At 38.1% G+C, this 22,141-nt stretch overlaps 1 protein-coding gene across 1 annotated transcript in view; it reads left to right on the plus strand.

Annotated features, from left to right (window-relative positions):
- LOC126235055 (uncharacterized) overlaps positions 1-16,178 on the plus strand; it is a 671,255-nt gene extending 655,077 nt beyond the window's left edge. The window contains exon 16 of the mRNA XM_049943791.1: positions 13,992-16,178. Coding sequence (XP_049799748.1) covers positions 13,992-14,707 — 716 coding nt within the window. The 3' untranslated portion in view covers positions 14,708-16,178. The remainder of the gene's footprint in view (positions 1-13,991) is intronic.
- Positions 16,179-22,141: the final 5,963 nt, after the last annotated feature.

Consider the following 22,141-nt stretch of genomic DNA (forward strand, 5'->3'; position numbering starts at 1 on the left):
GGTTTTCTTTTGCATGATGAGCCACCCCCGCTATGTGGTTGTGGAGCCTTCCAGTCAGTGGCCCACTTTTTGGTTGAATGCCCCCTTCTTTTGGCTCTGCGTGCTAAGTACAGACTCCCCCACACTTTACCTTTGATGTTGGCTGACGATTCCCGGATGGTCTCTCTGGTTCTCGGTTTCCTCCGGGAGAGTGGTTTTTGTTCTCAGTTTTAAGGTTTTTAATCTCTCTCTGGTGTCGGGGCAGGGCGGTGAGTGTTTGGGTGTCTCCCACTGTAGGCAGTGTTGAGAGATTCCCGAATGTACTTTCTGCATTATAGCAGTTGTACCTTTTAAGTCACAGGTGGTCTTGCCTATGCAGCTTTCAGCATAGTGTTGGGTTCGTTCTCTTGCCGCGTTCCCTCATTTTGTTTTTTTTACCAATGACAACGTGACTGCCCTTTTACGTTTTTCCCTTTTTCCGTTTTATTGTTCTGACTTTTCTGAGATGTCCCATTAGCAGAATGGAGTATATTTGAAACAAGGGACTGATGACCTTGCTGTTTGGTCCCTTAAACCTCAAACAAACAACCAACCAACCAACCAACCAACCAACCGTTTCTCAATGGCTTTTGGCTCATTGTCATTGATGCCTATTCCCGATTCCCATATGTGGTTCGCTGCTCCTCAACCACTTCAGAAGTTGCAATCCAGGCAATAGCAAAAATCTTTTCTGTGGAAGGTCTGCCAATCACCCTGGTCTCGGACAATGGACTGCAGTTTATTTCGCAGACCTTCCAGGATTATTGTAGGCGCTTCGGTATTCGGCACGTTTGCTCTCCCCCCTTCCATCCCCAATCAAATGGGGAAGCCGAGCACATGGTGCGCACAATTAAGACGCAGATGAAAAAGTATGTGCACAAATTTCCTGCGGAGGAGGCATTGACGTTTTTCCTGACGGCATACCGGACCACACCAATGGGCGAAGGCAGCCCCGCAGAGCTCCTCCATGGGCGCCAACCTAGGACTCTGCTGCACCTCCTCCGGCCTGGTCCTTGCCAGTCTTCGCAAAACGGAGTACCTGGCTTTCCACTGGGTATGTCGATCTGGGCACGTGGGTTTGGTCGCAATCCACGTTGGATACCGGCGGTGGCCCTGCGCCGAAATGGCCGCCGGCTCTATACCTTGCAGGCAGGGGACCGGGTGGTACGTCATCACCAAAATCAGCTATGTCCACGTTTGGGCACCCACCATCCGACCTCTCGGACACCGGCTTCCCATTGCCGGCACCCATGGTGCTTTCTCCGGGGACGTTACCGCCTCTCCCTGCTGTGACTCTGCTGCACTGCGATGGTTCTCAGCCTTGGCAGCCTCCAGTACCTTCAGCACCGGCATCGCCATCGTTCGAGATGCCCCAGCGAGAGCCGGCCCCCCTTGCAGGCCCGGTTTCTCAGGAGGCTGGTTCACCTGTGGTCGTCCCTTCCCCATTGTCCCTGCCACTGGGTCTTGCCCCTCCCGAGGTGGCATAGGATCCGGAGTTCGACAGCTTGTCGCCCGTTCTGTCCCGAGCTCCGGTGGTGGGACGACGGGGGCCTCTTCGTGTGGGTCACTTCCAGCCGTATTCGAAGGTTCCAGCTCGAGGATTGGCAGATCCCCTCGACTCCGGCCTTCCAATGGATGTGGAGGTCATCGCTCCTGCCCGACGCTCCACCTTCCGATGCAGTGGATCACAGTGGCTTCGCCCCCCGAAGGAGGAGGAGTGCAGTAGCCACCAGAAAGATCGCGGGAGGCGCACATCAGCACGGCGCATCACGGACGGTAGTTGCCGCAAATAGAGTCCCGTCCACCAGAGGGCACGCGAGAATTCGGACGCGACCTCTGCCGGCGTAACAACAACAACAACAACAACTCAGGCAGCACGGGCCGTGCCCAGTCAGTTAACATCGAGCATGCCTAGGGCACAGTCCCGGTCTACGCCAAGTGAAGTGCGACGTAAACGTGAACAGTGTTAGTACAAATAGCATCGTGAATAAATATTGATTTAAAATTTAGAACCACATAGGCTCACTTGCAAAACTGGAAAGTTGATAAAAGATTGTAAACTACAAGAGGTAGAAGATTTGGCATATCTGATCTAAGCAATGAGTGCTGATCTATGTGATCAGGGAATAGGTACACTACAATCAGCCTGACAGTTAAGAAATATTATGCCAGTGAAATGATTTTTATTGGTTCAAAACAGTATTTAAATTGAGGATTGGCATCAATTCACTGGCTAAATTTTAGATATTGGACAACATCTCTACATGTATAGTGAGCAAAGTTGCTGTGGAAAAAAGATACAGCTGTATTGTGAAGAAGAGCGATTCTAGTAACTGCGACAGAGAAATACCAAAGCTTTCTGTGTGTATATTAAGCTTGCAGCAATTGGTGAATGTTCCACCAAATGATTTCATTGTTTGTACTATGGGTACAAATGATAGGAGTCAGAAGCTTGTCTGGGATCTCGACAGAATTTTTTAAAGAATTAATGAATCTAAAAACACTATAATCACATAGTTTTAATCAAACGAAACTATGTGGCTCCAGAGACCTTTTCAAGTCTCAAACACCTATACTGTACACCAAATTTTATGGAGTATACAGTGTTAAGGACTTTAAGATGCACCTTAATTTTTTAGCAATTTTTTAAAAAAATAACATTTTTACCAGTTTTATTAGATTGGAAAGCCAGACTAAAAAAAATTTCTTAGTCTATAAAACTGAACTGACCTTTAAAATCCCTGAAAATCATCTGAACTTCCTCCTCCTCCTCCTCCTCCTCCTCCTCTTCATCATTGTTGTCCTCTTCATATATAAGATGGTCTTTACTGCCATTGAGACCATTACTTATGCCACATATCTTGAAAGATTTAACAATAATGTGTTCTTTCACTCTAGACTGTGACTGTTTTATCCACTGACACACTTTTTTGATTATAGATCATTTTAAAGTTTCCTTCAGTGTGAATACATGTTGGGTCTCATCCATCAACCATTTGTTCCATTCCTCTCTCATGTACACTTTAGATGGTTTATTTGTCGAGACTTCAAGAGGTTGCAGTTGTGAAGCAAGCCTTCCCATAGAAACAGCAAGCACTGTATTTCCCAGTCTCAATTTCTCTTTCACAGATGTTTTCAAATGACTGCCTAACTGATCTATCACAAGAAGAGAACTCTTTCTTCAATAAAGCACTTTTCTTCGTCTTCGACACAGTGTTAACCCATAATTTCATACCAATCTTGTCCATCCAATCCTTGTCATGTATGTAAACAACACCACCCAGTGGTATTTCAGAAGGTTTTGGCATTGTTTTACAGTTGAAAATAATCCTTGGATTAAGTTTAGTACAGTCAGCACAATGTGAAAGAACAACAGTGTAGTGCATTTTTTCGTATCCACTTCTTTTTATAGTTATAGTTTTAGGACCTTTCATGGCAATAGTTCTGTTACTTGGCATATCAGATGTCAGAGAAGTTTTGTCCATATTCACCATTTGGCTTAGATCCACACTGGTTTTCTTTCGATGTTGAATAATAAAGCAATGGAAAGATAATATTTTCTGTTTATACTCTTGTGGAATTTTCTGAGATATTCTGGTTTTGGTTCACATGTGAAGCCCATGATGCTTCATAAGCCTGTAGCACCAACCAAGTCCAGCCTTAAAGTCTGTTAATTCCATTAAAGTGCTATATTACGAACATATATTTGCATAATTTGTGTATTAATTCCAGTGTCATTTTGGTGGTGTCCTTGAATCCATTTCAGTACATCATCTAGTTTTGGCCATTTTGCATTTGATCCTGTGTTTTCGCATTTAGTCACCCTCATTTTTTTTCAGTTCTTCTTTCCCAGCCTGCCAACTGTGAATGGTTTTTTCTGTTAGTGGAGGTCCAACATGCTGTTGCCCAGCTGCCCTGTTTCCATGCTCCATATGCTATTACTTTCAATGTATAGCCTGCATCATATGAATACCTTTTATTTTTTTCCATTATGAAACTAGCTACTAACAGAAATATTCTAATGTTACCAAAAACACAAATCACATTTAGTTCAAGTTCACTGGCACCGTAGACTGCAATGACGTATCATAACCTAGGCAGTGTTCTGAGTTCGTGCTGGTAGGGAGGGAGGGAGACAGTATCAGCCAGCTTGTGAAGCCCTGCAACTTTTGTTCATCACTTTGGTGCACTGCTGCTGCCAGGTAAATCCAGTGTTGCCAGATAGAGGTTTCCTGCAGCATCGAGTATATGGCGATTTTTAAGACTGGTGGGAATTTTAGATCAAACACTGGACATTTTTTTATTAATTTTGAGTGTAAGATGCACCTAAATGTTTGAGGAAATTTTTTGAAGAAAAAAGTCCACAAAATATGGTATACGCAGACTGAAGTGATGAATGAAAATATGTACAAAGGCCGGGATTTGAACCCAGGTCACCTGCTCCTGGGTAGATGGCTAACCACCATGCCACTCTGGCACAGTGGCTTTGCACAACTGCACAGTCTACCCTAGCATGCTACCCTCCCCAGTGCTGTTCGAGCTTAGGGGAAATACCAATGGGCTGAGGTGTGAATGGGAATTTAGATTGAGGAGGAGGTGTGCCATGGTAGTCCATGCAGTTATTCAAAGCCTCTGTGTGAGGATGGTGTAGTGGTTAGCGCATCTCCCTAGTGAGCTGGAGACCTAGGTTCGAATCTCAGCTTTTGTACAAATTTTCATTCACAGCTTCAGTCTGCATGTATAAATCTCTCAGTTTTAACATTTCAGGAAGTTGCACATCAGTGCACACTCTGCTGTTGCGTGGATATTTCATTCTGGAATACTATACTCATTACAATATCCTTTAGACATAATTTAATTCACATCTCTTGCATAAATAAAGATATTGGAAATACAGACATTAAATCTAGGAAGCTGTTTTCACAGTATGCAAATTGCAATGTATTAAATGTAAGTGATTTCAGCAGAAAACACACTAGCCATGGAATGCACCTCAATAATGAAGAGTAGTAGTATGTATGTAACACAATCAATGAGATAATTAAATACAGACTCTAACTGACTAAAACGTTTGATGTTAACTATTGCATTTTCAACAATGAAAATACAGTTCCTGTTTTTGGGAAAACTATAAAGGATAAATGTATCTTTGTGACTGATGTCCCTCCACAGGGAAAATAGTAAAGAGGACCAGCTTCCATGGAATTTTTTCTACAAGTAGTGAATCTTTGAAAGACTGTATACCATATTGAATTTCGGATCCCTGCAAATACCATAGCCCAACTAAATGTTTTTACACATTTCAGTTTATAAAAATAACTCTTTTGGATCATTATGTGCACAAAATCAATGTAAAGAGTTTTTATCTGTTCTCAATTATTATAACAACCCTGCAAAATGTGCAAATAACATCTGTATTTATTATCAGATTATTCAGTATGTAAGAGAGAAATTCCTGAATTAGAAGTGTTTTGCTCAACTGTTATTGATGGTGTAGACCTGATGAATTTCACAGAGCACTGCCTGAAGGATGAAGGACTGTTAATTTTACAGTTGACAGTAGCTATTGTCAGTTATGTATTGGTGGCTATGGCTGCCTGATTCTTGTGAGAAAAGGGTTGATTTTTGTAAACAAAACCAATCATTTTAATGATGATAAACATTTTGAACACTTTGTTCTTGAAGTTCTTCCTAATAAAGTAACCATTATTTGTGCATGCATATTGCCTACCAGCATTTTTAAAAGTTTTTTAGAAAACCTGGAATGTGTGATCGATGTGTATAGTTCAAAAGGAAAGAAAATTATCTTATATGGTGACTTAAATGTTAATTTCTCCAGTCTATCACTAAATTCACTCAAAGAAAGCAACCTTATGACTATATTTAATATGGCAAATATGTTCAGTAATTCCACTAGAATAACTGCTATTTCTAGCAGCACTATTGATGCAATTTTGGTAAGTAGTCTTACACTCCATTATTAAATGTTGAAAGTATATCAAATGGCTTCTCTGATAACCAGGGGATCTTGATGAAATTGGAGCTGTCATGCTGTATTACCTCTTATAAGCCAGTATTTACCTACAGGTGTTTAAATAAAGATCCCCAAAATTAAGATTTATGCTGTATCATGAAGTCTGGAAGGTTGTGTTCAGTGAGGATGATACAGATAATAAGCAAAAATATTTCTTGACCTTGTGGCCCATTATTTTAATATTGTCTTTCCTGTTGAAAGTCTAGCAACTCATAGCACAAATAATACATTTTTAAGGGGTGGATTGCAAAGAAAATAATCGCCTCCTGTGTTACAAAGAGAGAAGTATATGCAGAAAGTAAAGCAAGAAATGATCAGTTTTCATATATTTTTTAAAAAGTACGAAGATACTTAGACGGGTCATAAGTATGGCTAAGAAAATCACCAACAATAATTATAAAAAACCTCTAACAACATAAGTAAGGCAATTTGGGATGTCATCAGAGCCACCCTTGGAACTAGAGATTTTGAAGATTGTGTTCATCTAATACATAATGGAACTAAAATATCAAATGCAAAGGAGATAAGTGAAGCTTTTAACAAGCATTTTTCAAGTATTGCTTCTGCTCTTTCATCAGAGATTACTTCACCTACATTGTCTTTTTCTCATTAGGTTTATAAAATCAGGCAAACCACAATTTCTAACACTAGTAATTCAAGGGGAGATGTTAAAAACTACAAGCAGAAGTAGCAGTTCATATTCATTTAGTATTGCTGTCCGTTTTCTTTTATTAAAAATATTGCTCTAGAAATTATATTCCACATTGTGATGTAATTAACAGTTCCCTAATTGCAGGCTGTTTTCTACATGTTTTAAGAATTGCTAAAGTTATTCATCTGTTTGGAAAAGGAGACGTAAATGATACCAAAAATTTCTGTGTAATTTCATTCCTTGATAGATGTTCCATGCTTGCAAAATATCAGTTTCATTCTCTCAGAAATGGATCCATAAATGAAGCTTTTCTTTTACTGATCAAGTTCTGAGTGATTTCAGTCTTTTCATAGACCTGACTAAAGCTTTTGACTTAGTCAGTCACTCTCTGCTATGTGAAAAACTAGTTACTTCATACTAGAGACACTTGCAAAATTTGGTTTCAGTGTTTGTCACACCTTACTAACAGGAGACAGGTAGTAAAGTTCTCAAAGAACAAAGGAAAATCCAGGATGGAATGTAACAGTATTATGAAATATGTACTGTATTTACTCGAATCTAAGCCGCACCTGAAACATGGGACTCGAAATCAAGGAAAAAAAAATTCCTGAATCTAAGCCACACCTGAAATTAGAGACTCAAAATTCAAGGGGAGAGAAAAGTTTTAGACCGCGCCCCCAATTCGAAACAAAGTTGGTCCATTGTAACATGAGACACAATGTAGGTAGAATGGGCGAATATACAGCTACAGTAGTTTGGTTCGAGTTGTAAACTTAGCAGTTAAGCATTACCAGGTAGCCATTGCTATGCGTCAGGTGCTCCGTTCGTATTTATACGGGTACCATTCCTTTTTCACATGCTTCGTCTGGTTTGAATAGATTGCTTATTTTGCTATGATCTGATAAGTGCCGTTCTCTTTGTTATAGGTGTTTACGTCGCTCTAAGCGGAAAATGTATTATTGTACTGTCATGCATTGTTTGTCACATTCTGATAATGAGTGTTTACGACCTGTTGCAGCTCTAGGCATGGCTTGATTTTGTGCCCGCTACCGCCGCTTACAATAAAAATAAAAAAAATAAAAAATAAAAAAAGAATTGTCTCAATAGCGAAACAACGGGAAGAGACTGCTATTTGCTGTTACTTACACTGCTGCTTTCTTTGATAATGATCAACAAGAACCAAATAATAAATTGCATATGATATTTGATATTCTGAATGAGAGCTTAGCGAAAATGCGTATGATAAATGATGTTCTGAATGAGAGTTTAGCGAAAATTTTTCTCCGTTTGAAAATCTTTGCAGACGCCTCTTTAGTACATTACATTCTGCGCAGAAATTAGTCAACTTAGATTTAAAAATCTAGTCAGTTGCCTTGCTTCATTTCTGACTGTATCACTATTCAGTATAAGAATAACATGAATATAAACATGACATGATATGTATATTCTTCTGCGTTTGCTGTTGCCTCACTGTAGTTTCGTAATTTATTAGGCAGACAGGGTTTAAATGAGATAGCAGCTAACATGAAAGAGTACATGGCATAGTGTTTACATTCATATTATTCTTATGGTGAAGAGAATACTGCATGTCATTCACAATTCATAAAAGTTCCTATTAGCAACCATCTCTTGTCACAGGTAGGAAAAAATTCAGAACATTGAGTTGGCCATATTGACATACATCCCAAACAGTCTTGCTAGTTGTATTTTCGTAGTAGATTTTTAGTGATGACTTCAAATGCAGAGTGTGTTGTTGTTGTTGTTCTTGTTGTCTCCAGTCTGTAGACTGGTTTGATGCAGCTCTGCTTTTCTATCCTGTGCAATGCAGAGTAGCAACACTTATAAAATAAGAATGAAAATAACTTAAAAATTAAATGCTGAAATTTTATTAGGTTTGTAATACATCTTATATGAAATGTTTACAATATCAGTCATGATTCTGGATCACTATCACTCGATTCTTTGTTTCTCATTTCTTCATACAGAACATCGTCCTCCATACCATCTAGTGCATTGGATATCAAGCATTTTTTAAATGCTTGTTGCACAGTCTGATTTGGAACACACTTCCATGCATCATAAATCCATTGGCACACTTGCGACAAATTTGCGCGTTTTACACATCCTGTTGGTGTCAGTTGTCTGTCGCTTTTTGAAAGTCAGTCTTTGTACATGCGTTTAAGCTTGTCCTTAAATAGTTTATTCAAACAGATGTCAAGTGGTTGCAGAATTGATGTCATCCTGCCTGGAATTACTGCCAAGTCTGTTTTGCTTTCCTCTAATTTTCATTTTACTGCAGGTGTTGTATGGCCTGCGTAGGCATCCAATACCAACTAACAGCAGAAACCGAGCATTGCGCCAGGATGAAGATTCCACACACGCCTAATCCATTCCAGCACCATGTCCTCCGAAAACTACCCAGTTTTATTTGCTCATACAATTACAGTTTTTGGAAACACTTCCAATTTCGGTAAAGTCTTTCGCTTGAACACTATGAATGGGGGTAATTTATGTCCACCGGCTGTGCAAGCAAGCATGACGGACATCTGCTATTTTTCACCGCCTGATGTAAGAACACTTATGTCTTTCTTTCCTTTGGTGTCAATCATATAATTTGATCACATGTCAGAATATATGGGAGTTTGGTCAGCATTTCCTCTATGACCAAGAAGGTATTATTGCTTTTCTGTGCGCCGCCTAATTATGAGGCGCTGAAATTCCACAAGTTTTTCTTCATAATTTTTCAGCAGCTTCTGTGCAACTGAAGTTTGCCGCTGAAGTGAAAAACCCCAGTGCTTCATAAACAGATCAATCCAGTTGCAACCAGCCTTAATATTTTCGATTTTTTGCTCTCTAGCAGTTTCATGTGCAGGAATTTCTGACACCGCTCCTTATCAAATTTATTTAAAGTCACATCTAGTGCACAATATCGGTCACACTTTGGCTCATTTAAATGCTTTCCTGCTACTTGAACATTCAAATAATTTGTCTCTCTGCAGTTGCCATTGCCGGATGTTGCTCTCATCAATCCTGTATTGCAGACCTGCAGCACGATTATAACTTTGTTCCACAAAAGAAATAACTCCCTTCTTGAATTGGGAACTATAATGAAAGTGCTTCATTATGGTTCACTAACACCAACAAGCACTTCACAAAATTCCACGAAGCAATAGGTGCTGCTACGTGAAATCTTATTGAGCCCAGCGTATCAACTCATGCAACAATCCTAAAGCCTTGTGAATTGTTGGTATTTTTGTGTAAAGAAATTTATTTTTGTTGCTATGAATAATTGAAATGCTGCTACATTTGAAGATGAACAGTACGGAGTTTCTATTTACTTCTTTGGATAATGTATGAAAATGCAGTGGTTGACACTTGGGGCAGAGAAAAAAAGCTCATCTTCTACCCTTTTTTTTTTTTTAATTTATTTACTGACGCAGAGGCTTTGGCGCTATTATTTATCTTTGTGCCTGCAAAGCATGCCTGTGTAGCGCTACATATATTCGATGGGAGAAGTTAGTTGTGGCGCCACCTACCAACATTTTTCAGAACTTCCGCTTACTTTGCTCTCGGTTATAAGCTGCAGGCTGTTTTTTGAATTACAAAAACTGGAAAAAAAGTGTGGCTTAGATTCGAGTAAATACAGTAGTTGCTACTCACCATATAGCAGAGATGCTGAGTTGCACAACAGAAGGACTGTCAGAAAGTGAGGTTTCAGCCAACAAGGTCATCATTGGAAATAGACAACATACACACATACATTCACAAAAACTCAACTCTTGCACACATGACTACAGTTTTTAGCTGCTGAGGCCAGACTATGAGCAGCAGCGCATGAAGGGAGAGGCAACTGGGTGTTGGGGGTATGGAAGACGCTGGGATGGTGAGGGGGAGGGATAGTGGGGTACGGGTGGGGAACTGTAAAGTACTGCTTGTGAGAACATCAGGAATGAAGTGGAGAGAGGGTAGGGCAGCTAGGTGCAGATGGGAGGTTAGACGAAGGGCAGGATGGATAGCAGAAGAGGACGGAGAAGCTGTCATTGAAATGAAGAACGTTATGTTGGGTGGTGCGCTCAGCAACAGGATGGTCCAGCTGTTTCTTGGCCACAGTTTGTTTGTGGTAATTCATGTGGACAGACAGCTAGTTGGTTGTCGTACCCATGTAGAATGCAGCACAATGGTTGCAGCTTAGCTTGTAGATCACATGACTGGTTTCGCAGGTAGCCCTGCCTTTGATGGGATAGTTGATTCTAGTGACTAGACTGGAGTAGGTAGTGGTGGTGGTGGTGGTGGTGGTGGTGGGAGGATGTATGTGACAGGTTTTGCATCTAGATACATTACAGGAATATGAGCCATGAGGCAAGGGGTTGGGAGCAGGGGTTGTTTAGGGATGGATGAGGCCATTGCGTAGGTTTGTTGGGCAGTGGAAAACCACTATGGGAAGGGTAGGAAGGATAGTGGGTAGGACATTCCTTATTTCAGGGCACGACGAGAGGTACTTGAAACCCTGGTGAAGAATTGATTCAGTTGCTCCAGTCCTAGGTGGTACTGAATCACGGGGGTAATGCTCCTCTATGGTCGAATGGTGGGACTTTGGGAGGTAGTGGGTGAGTGGAAAGATAAGGCATCAGAGATTCAATTTTGTACAGGGTTGGGAGGATATTTACAGTCTGGGAAGGCCTCAGTAAGACCTTTGTTGAGTATGACTGGTAGGGTTGGTGGTGAAGCAGTGTTTCCACTTTATGGACTGGGAGAAGGAGAGAAGGTCTTTAACAAGTCCTGCATGATTGAATTTAGAAGTGGGACATATGGTGAGGCCTATGGAAAGGACGGATGCTTCTGTGGGTATAAGGCTTTTGGATTGAAGGTTCATGACTGTGTTTCGGGTCTGTTTAGGTTCTGAATTCTGTACGGTGGTGGGAGGGAGTGTTTTAGGGTGGGGTAAATGTAGTAGGTCTGTGAGACGGGGTTTGTGAGCTGTGAGGGAATGTGGGGGAGGTTTGGAGGTTGTTGTAAAGGTGGTTGATAGTGGTAGTCCAAGGCAGGAGGGGGAAGAGAACAGGGTAGAGAGTTTTTGAGGTGGCGTTGTGCACATTGCTCTAGTTTCTGAAGGGCAAGAGTTTCATTTTGTGATATGGGATCCAGGAATTTGAGATTGCATAACAGTAGAATTTTGAGGGTGGAGAGGAGGTATTGAAAATGTTTGGGGCTGACTGACATAGTTTTGCTGGAGACTGCAGCTAGAGACTGTGGTCGTGGCTGTGTGAGTTGCATTTGTGTGTGTGTGTGTGTGTGTGTGTGTGTGTGTGTGTGTTGCCTTTTGCCTGTTTCCAACAAAGGCCTTGTTGGCCAAAAGCTAACTTTCTGACCATCTTTTTGTTGTGCCTTTCTGTGTCTCAGCATCTCCACTATTTGGTGAGTAGAACTATCATTTCCATTATGTTGTTACATTCCTTCCTGGATTTCCCATTGGCTGACAACACTTTACGTCTATTGTTGCAGATGACAGAAATCTCCTTTTTTTAAAATCCATCTCTTCACGTTGTTGAGGATGTAGTAACAGATTCTATAAACAGGCTAATTATCTGTACACACAGAAACAAACTATTATCAAACAAAATCAAAATTGCCTGCATTCTTTTCTCAGTACCTCCAAGAATCATCCTACCTTCATGGAGCCCATGCAAATTAATGATGAAACAGTAGATCAAGTCAGTGGGATTCAGTAGAGTGTGAGCAGGAAGTAACGTAATATGGAGAATTCATAGAGAAAAAACTGCTAAAGACATTTGAGCAGTCTGTGCTATGTTTTTCAGATTCTTAGTAAGTCCTATGATATATAAGAACTAGAAACAGTTTATTTTGCTTTAGTACACTTGATTCTCACTTATGAAATCCCACTTTGGGGGTCAGTGTTTGGTAAATTTTTTGTGATTCAGAATAGGGTCTTAAAGATAATGAAGCAAGTTCTCTCCATACTTCCACTAAGCGTATTTTCCAGTTATTGAAAATATTGCCTTTTCCCTGCATTTATAACTGAAAACTGTGACCTTTCTTAATAAGAACCAATAAATCTATTCATGATCATAATACTCATTCTAGTGCAGACATTTGCCTTATCATTCAAAGACTGACCAAAATTTTGCTTCATGTTAGAAATGTGGGCATTGTGCTGTACAATTAATTACCTGTATCAGTAGAGAAAATAGAAACGCATTTGGGAATAAAGTGAAAAATATATTTCTTAGACATTCTTTTTATTCTATTGTTGACTGCTTAAAATCAAATTTGTTCTAACAATTCTTGTAATCTTAGTGAACCGAGTTTATGGAATAGTATATAACTGGCCTGAGTTTCTTATTATGAATTTATTTTTGTTTTAATTTTTAATGTCGCTAATTTGCAGTTAATTAAGTTTTAAATGTAAATCTAGTCTGATGAAGTGTGTTGTTCTCAGTTATGAGTGTATCATCTCACATAATCTTATCTGTTTAGCAATGCCATATAATTTATAGTTTAAAATTTGTATCACATACTGAAAAGTGAATTTTGTTCAAAAACTTCAAGTTTGTCCAGAATCTTTGTATGTCTTTGTACATGTAGGATCTAGTGGAACAAATTATAGTAATAATAATAATAATAATAATAATAATAAAGATGCATATTTCACAAATTGAACTCATACAGCCTGTCATGCATTTAGCAATCACCAGTCATGCTTCAGAGTTACAGATATTCTCTGCCATTTATAGTATAAATTGTGCTTTTCTGCAGCAGATATGGAACTTAAGATGGCTATATACTCAACTGTTATGTAAATATGTGACATGTTATCCAAAATGTTATTAAACACAGCTAGTCCTTCAGTTCATTACTCCAGTCAATTCACAACTGAGAAGAAGCAGTCATCTGTGTTAATGTATGCTTTTGCCACCAGTGGTAAAGACTGAAGAACAGGTTATTTCTATCACTTGAATATGAACAACAAATAGAAACTACATCCCCAGCAGTTTCATTCAAACATTTGAAGCTCGTTAGCTATTCAAAATAAACCACCTGTTGATTAAACTTTTTTCTTCACACATTGACTATATATCCCAAAGCGTTGCGCATTATATCTAAGACATCTACTTTTACTTAATCACAATAAAAATATGCAGCAATTTAAATATTAGTTTTCACATAGTCTAACTTAAAAACATGTTGTTTGTGCTTTAAGCTTTGTGCTTATATTAATGAACATTGAAATCCATAACAGTAAAAAGAATTTTTTTTTTTTTTTTCTAGGTGCTGTTCCCGAAGACAGAGAATTTTTTATCAGTAGTACAGCACGTCCATTCCAGTTCAATCCATCAAGTACAGACTCACTTGTTGGAAGCAATGTTAGTCAGTTCTTCCCTGGTAAAGAGTCCATGTTAAGCAGTGTAAAAAGTTCGGATTGTACAAATTTGGAGATACTGCCAGTTCCAAGTGTTTGTGATAGTGAGGCTGACCACACAGATACAGTGAATAATGGTACCTGTGTGGCAGAGACTAGTCCCCAAAAGATTCAGACACAAGGTGTTACAGGTAGCCCAACAAAGTTGGAATTCAAGGACAAGAAATTTCCATGGAATGCATCAAGAATTGAGTCGAAAGATAGACTGGCTACCGACTCTCCTACATTAAGGCCCAAACAGGGGACACCTTTGACAGTTGATAGGGTAGCAAGGCCTGATGATAGGGACTCTCCCCCTGAACTGCTATCGCCGTCATCTCCTTTATCCCCTTCAGGCCTTGGTGAACTGAGACATACTCGTGATCGCCTGAAGCTTGACTTACCGCCTAGTGGATCTCCCTTCCTCCTTGACCCTCCAAGTGGTGCTAAACGCAGATCTCTGGTGGAAGCTGTTAAAGGAGAAGCGTCGCTGCTTGACAGTGGAGAAGAGACTGAAGACAGTGGGATTGAGTCCAGCAATGGCCATCGCGGTGGAGATGTGATTGAGGGATCTGGTCACATATAAACTGTAGTGACACTTCCTGAGAACGTTGAGTGGAAGAAAATTTTATATCAGTTGCTGGGAAGCTGGCATTCCCAAGGAGATATAAATTTTTGAAGGCTGTGACCATTGTTAGTTAACAACAGAGCACCTTACAAGAAAAGGTGCAGTCATGAGACTGTAGTTTGTTAACAGAATTTTCATTTTAAAATTTAATCAGGTTGAAGGTGATTGGTTTGACAAGAGAGACCAGTGCACTGGGGCATGAAGGGCTTACAAAGGCTCTGTTCTCATTGGGGTGTTCCTTCCCCAGGGGTGCTTTTTCAGCACGAGTTTAATAAATGTTATATATGTTTTGGCTCAGGGGTTAATTTTTGTTTAACCCATGTGTAGGGTCATATAAACAGTCTCTGTACACTGTGTGTGCATGTTCGTTACTTTAGATGAAAAATTGTGCAGCAAAGGTGAAGCTGAATTCAAGTGACTCTCCCTTCTAGTTAGGCACGACAACAATTTTCTCTACCACTGATTCAGTCTTCATTGGACTGAGTATTTGTTCTGTTAAAGAACTTAAATTAGAAATGGTATTGTAAAGTAGTGCATCAAAAAATAAAAGAACTTATTGATTAGTTTACTGAAGTTTGCTAACAGAGAAGTTGTGTTAGCAACTTGTTTACCTCTAGAAAGGACAATTCTTACGCAGTGTCTTAGTTAATTTTGTCACTATCATTTCTGGAAAAGCACAGTGAACCTATCTTTAAACATATTCGTGGAATTACAAAGCTGTACCAGCTCTCTATCAGGACATCCTGTAAATTTCAAAATATAAAAATGACAGCTAAACAGTTTGTGATTATGTGACTCTGACTGTACCTGTGTATCTTACACAGTTATATCAGACAGTAGTGAATATGATGTAAATGTTCAGTCTGTTTGTGTTTACCAAGAATTTATGATTTATAGAACACAATGCTGTTTTACTGAAGAAATGTTACACTGAAGGCAAAAAGTAACTTTTGTTATCTAGATATTTTTGGTAAATTAAATGGTGTTCCTAAACAAAGTAGTTTTATAAGATATACAGTTCACTTGTTAGAGAATAAATCTTTTTTATTTATAATCTGCATATTGTTTTTCCTGTTCTTTCAGTTTAGAGTTTCTCTTTATTGAAGCATATGCACTACCACTGCTGCTGCTGCTCCTTGAACAAGCTTAAGTTTAAAGAACAGCTTGTATGTACTCCAAGCTGAGATTCATTTTATTATAATGCTCATGTTAGCTAAAACTGAAGCCGTCCAATTAGTAGGTGCTGGATGAAATATTGACATGAACAGTCGAATTTTAAAGGCAACACTGTAAAACTGTAATTATGGGGAAGATTTTCACATTTTAGGCTATGGTGTAATCTTTTCCGTGCATCATCAGATATAAAGATATTACAAATTGGTGATCATGATTAAAGCTGAGTGAAGTGAATAAATATTGTTTTAATGTATTTAGTTTTTCATATTCACAGAACCTGCAGAACATTACCCTCTAAGGAGCAATAATTGGTATACTGAGAACAGTGCACTCATATTCAGATAACACTTCAGTATTGTTAATTTAATTCACTGAATAGTCTTTGCACAGATATCAGTGAACATATTTTTTATACCATGTAATGTGTGTTTTTCAGTTTAAACTGTCTCTGTCATTTAACAATGCTGTAATAAAAACACAAGACTTTGGACTTATATGGATAAACAGTTAGTGTTGCAGAATTTCTCCTTTTACTATTAGACTACTAGAAAAAAATATTTGCACTTTATCTTTGGTTAATTAAAATAAAAGGCATGTCATATGAAGTATGATACTCAAGTGAAATTGTGTGTATTGAATCTCTGGAAATGGGAGCTGGAAATGTGTATAAATTATGTCCAGATATGATATTCAGCTATCAGTGTATGACACACTTCTTACCATATTTTTAGACAGTACATTTACTGAGTGTAGTGTAAAGTAATTTTCACTTTTTTTAAGACTGAAACTAAGCATGGCCTTGAGTCATTGCAGCTCCCTTTGCAGTTATAATAACCATTGTTTTTCTTCCGAAGTGATGATATCGGTATTGAATTAAAGCTCATGTGTTTGACTGACCTTCTATTCTAATACATTGCCATAGAATTTGCTCACATCTTTTAGTTCTAATACAGTTTATTCCCAGGAACCATTTAGGGCATAAGCTGTTGACTCCTCATGGATACTGGCTGTTGAGTTTTCCTTTGTTCCTTAACTTGCAGTATAGTGGGTCACATATACATGTAACTCTCTCTCTCTCTCTGTCTCTCTCTCTGTCTCTCTCTCTCTCTCTCTCTCTCTCTGTGTGTGTGTGTGTGTGTGTGTGTGTGTGTGTGTGTGTGTGTGTGTGTGTGAAGTGGTTTGTTCATTCATTCTCTATACAGCATGACCAAACTGAATTGTCAACTCGTTGATGGTACTTCACCATTCCTTATGTTTGTGTGGTTTGTAACTAGGCCTATTTAAATAACAAGAATTCGGCACCACATGCTGTCATTTGCATGATGTACCTAGCTGTAACTTCCAAAATACTTCTTAAAGTATCAGACTTTTGTAACAGTTTCTTGAAGGATGTGAAAGGTACCCCACAATACTAGGATAATAACTGTACTTTAATTCCTTTTTATTATCTAATAGAATATGTGAAGCAGCAATGTTGCCGATCTTGTTCTTTCAGTGGGAACTATTAATCTAAAGAGAATATATTTATTTAACACTGCAATTAAAATAATAGAAGTTTCAGTGTTAGGCCCAAAGTATCTGGTAATTGCCTTTGCCACAAATGTTTTTTTTCTTTTTTTTTTTTTTTTAATAAGTAAAAATTTAGCCTTTTACTAAGTTGTGTCTTAAGTAGCACACACATCTCATATGAAGATGGATATACATCCATAATGTTTTGCAATGAATATCAGGAATGTGCCAAACATAGCAGATTTGTTATGTTTTCAAAAGCAACACAGAAGATTTGTGGCAATTGTATTGTAAATATCTACCACAAAAAACTTGCTGCATTGCATTGATACGTTGCTAATTTTCATACTTTATACTTCAGGGATAATTTAAAATGAAGATAACAAAGTCATAACTCTTCAACACAATGTGAGGAATTCTCAACTGTTATATTCATTTTTAACACTTTATAAATAACATACAAATATTACTTAATTAAATAACAGTATTTTTGTAAAATTTTATTTTTAGAAACTGAGTAGATAGATTCATAACAGGAACAATGTAGGTTACAGCTAGGAAAAAGTTTACATAGCTGCTAAACATATTTAATACCAAGAGCAATAATTATAGCATGACCGTCGAGTTCTCTCAAAATACACAATTGCAATGTCAGTAGAAGCTCTGACATATTATTGAAAGCTCTAAAAAAGCTAAATGAATGGTTTGTATCCGTATCTCGTTCTCAGAAAAAAGTGAGAGAAATGTATATCTCCAGAGTGTTACAATCACCACCTGCAATGCCTCACCCATTCTTGTAGAATGAATGACACATCCTTTTCTGTTGGTATCATATCCTATCTATTGCTATGCTAAAAGTTGACTGTAACTTGGGGTGTCCATTCCTCCCATTGTTCTTTGAGTAATCTCATTTTTTCCCCAGAATGTTCCGCTTTTTTTGTGATTCTGCTTTCTTTGTGATTCCATGTGGCTAAAGTATTTTACTGTGTAAGTATATATGTTAGAAAGCACCGTTCGTACATCTTGCTCAAAAATCTTAGTTTATTTATAGTTAGTATTTTGCACTATTTGTTGTACTGATTCATATTAAGTTTTATTCTTGATTGGTTTACATAGCACAAATTGTGGTAAGCAATGTTAAGATGTGATAGTGGCTACCTGACAATTTTAAATCAATGCAATCACTGTTTCATGATGCCAAAACGAAAGTGTAATTTTACCAGCAACCAGAATCTAAAAACATAAGTTTCTTTTTATCACCGGTAGTGGAGAAACTGTGAAATGTACATGTGTTTTCCTTAGTGAACTCTTCATCATCAGATGAAAAAGAAAAATAAATAAATAAATAAATAAAATAAAATTGAAACAGTGAAGACCCCACTCATCATCAAAACACGTTTGAGTTGTGGTATCGTGTGCTTACTTTTATGACAAAATGCCAAAAGAAAATGCTACTTTTGGTAAAATACAAAAAAAAAGTGAAAAGTATAATGACACCGCAGGAAAGTAATTGAAAAATTGATTTGATATCAACTGAGTGTGTGATGTGAAGGCTGACTTCTATGTCTATTAAATTTTGTGAATACATTTTGTGTCCTGTTTTTTTCCTTAAAATTGGCCCAGTTTCTTTTCTAAACTTTTTAAATGTCCCACTTTTTAATAGGAATGAACACCCTACTGTGGCTGGTAGTACTTGCCTTGCCATAATTTATGCATTTGTCTAGAAATGGTAAGCATTGCAGATTTCATATATGAATACTCAGAAAAAAGCCTGCACATCATAAGTCAAGGTAAAAAAAAAAACGGGCATTTAGACTACGGATCAATTGTATAAAACAGCTGATCTTAGATTAGCACAAAAAATGAACTTGGATCAAGCAGAACTCTGAAATCATGTTGTATAAATGTTTGCCTGAGACACTTTCATCATGAACTAGGATCAACTCTGAGTAGCAAAATTTCATAGATCAAGTCAAATGCAATCATCTGTTCAGAACATAGTGACACTAAAAAAGAATGGATTTTTTTATGTGCAAATAAAAGTTGAAAAGTAGTTGTTATCAACATCTGCACACTGCTGAATTTTTAATAACTTTTTCAATGTGTAAGGCTAGATTGAGGATAATACTGGTGACATACATAACAAGTGCAGATAATAATTACTCCCATAAGGATAATTGGAAACAACTTATAATTAATGAAAAAAGTTTGAAAGCAATCCATAGACACTTAGCAGTACAGTAAGAAAGAGAAATTCGAACTAATTGCTGTAAAGTTCAATATGGAGTTCAATAACAACAAATAATGATTTAACATCTCTTACAAAAATACTCTCTAGGCTTGAAAAGTAGTAAATATACAATTCACATTAAATTTTTAGCTGGCAAATAGGTGCTTAAACTGCTATGAGAACTGAGAACTGTCCATGCATTTATCAATAGAAATAGTCAGAACAATTGATAGTAATTAGCCAACCAGTTGCCAGAAGTTTATTTCTTTAAACTTGACCTACGTTTTGATACTACTATGAGTATCTTCTTCAGGAGAGATCAATTGAAGGTACTCACGGTTGCTATTAACAGACATGTTAAAGATTGTGAATATGAAGAATATGTAAGTCAATTAGCAAAGTCATATTGATCAACTAATAACAAATTGAAACTATATCTCAGGGGCTCAATGATTGCAGGCACTCACTCCCCTGGCTAAGTCCACATTCAGCCATAGGCCTCCATATATCTGGAAGAGCAAGTCTGTTCAAAAGTCTGAGGAAGGAGAGATTGGTGGTTAAACCAAGCTTCGGGTTAATGACAGCCCTGCATATACAGACAATGCAAATGCACATTTCTGTTCCTCTCCACATCAATAGCTTCTTAGCGTTGCATAACAATAGTTTAGAACCTGTGAACTATTGGAACTTTGTCCACATAGAAAGCTGTCTAAATCCACGGTCAACGATCTTTTGTATTTGTTTTCTTCATGTTCACTGAACTTTGGAAGTCTGTCATGGTGCCATGGTTGTCTACAGCATGTATTCAAAGCCAAATATGCTGCGCCAATTAATAGCCAACAACAGGTGGCGATGAATCTTGGCTGCATAATAATGTATTCTGGATGATATTAATTATGAACATATATGACAACACTGTTTTGAAACCACACCTACTGGATACTAGCTGCTGTGGTGGGCAGCAGACTGTGTTCCTGAGGCTTAAGAGCTGGGGAATTATACTTCAGTGTTTTTCAGCAATGGAGAAGTTTTTGAAGAAGAATGAGAAGTTTCTATTGGATATTTTGCTCCATGTTTACAATATGTATCCTTCAATAATAAATACTGTGTACCTCCTATGTGCAATTATTATCTGTGGTGAAAGTGTGATAATTGTGTTGGATGGCAGTGTTGCCAAGTCTATCTCATGGTAATTCAGATCAATGTTGAATTCTGTTGAGTAGATCCGAGTTTAGGTCATACAACATCACGAACTTGTGAACTGGGTTCATTTTATGAACTAAGATCAAAATTGAACTCTAGTCAGAGACTTTTATACAACCAGGCCTATGTCTGACACAAGGAGCAGTGAGATTCGACAGTTTGCATTTTTTACAAATACTATTAATAATCTGGGTTTTATACCAATTCCAGGAATTCAATAAAATATAGAATCTCCATTTGTGGTGGAAACTAGTGATAGGTGATTACCAAATATTTATACGTGATTGAAAACCACATTAATTGCACAAATATCTGAAAATGTCCATCAGATAGCAGCAGAATTACTTAATACATCATCAGTACCCATGAAAATCCTTCACCTGTTGCATTAGGTCCTCCCCCTGCTCTCTCTCTCTCTCTCTCTCTCTCTCTCTCTCTCTCTCTCTCTCTCTCTCTGCACTACAAGGTAGTTTAATAATACCTAAATAAAAGAAAAACTTAGACCGTTTGGGGAGGACAGCTATGTTACATCCTGCTTAGTAAGTAATACTGTTTGCTACTGTTGCTACTCCTTTTTAAGTGATTTGATGGAGCCTCAGTATAGGTAAATATAATATCCCTACATAAATACAGTGATCAAATAAACGGGATGGGCTATACATATCTAGAAGAGGTATTGAACTAACAGAGTTGTATATACAAATGGTTGATTAGATGCTGAGCTTTGACACAAAATCCTGTTTTGGATCTAAGAATCATACAAAGTTCTGTTACATGACACCCATTTGTTCTCATGGTGCTATTAGCTAAAAGTGTGTTAGAAAAAGAAAAAAAAAATGTAGTGATGATGAGAGTGAGTGTTGATCTGTTTTGTGGACAACAGTTTCACTTTGGGAATGGAATATAGAAATTTGGCATCGAGAAGTAAGAGTATCTTTGGAGGGATTGTATGTTGTTGGTTGATGCTTATGCATGGGAGACATGCTTTTGCAGATTTGGTCGGTGTGGGTTACAGAGTGGGATTACAGCCAAACATGTGTGTTTCAATGGTCAAGCCATAACTTTGGGAGGGGTGGGGTTGGGCTGGAAAGAGCTGTAAATAGGTAGGATTTAATTTTGATTAGGGAGGTAGAACATGTGAGCTACAGGAATGGAGCAAAGGGTGAAAAGTGAAACAGGGACTTGCAAAGCAATGGAGTTACACGATATTTGATGATTGGCTTAAACAACAAAAACAAAAGTAAAGTCAAGAAAAGAGTGAAGAGGACAGAATT

The sequence above is a fragment of the Schistocerca nitens genome, chromosome 2 (genome assembly GCF_023898315.1).
Source record: "Schistocerca nitens isolate TAMUIC-IGC-003100 chromosome 2, iqSchNite1.1, whole genome shotgun sequence".
Lineage (NCBI taxonomy): Eukaryota > Metazoa > Arthropoda > Insecta > Orthoptera > Acrididae > Schistocerca > Schistocerca nitens.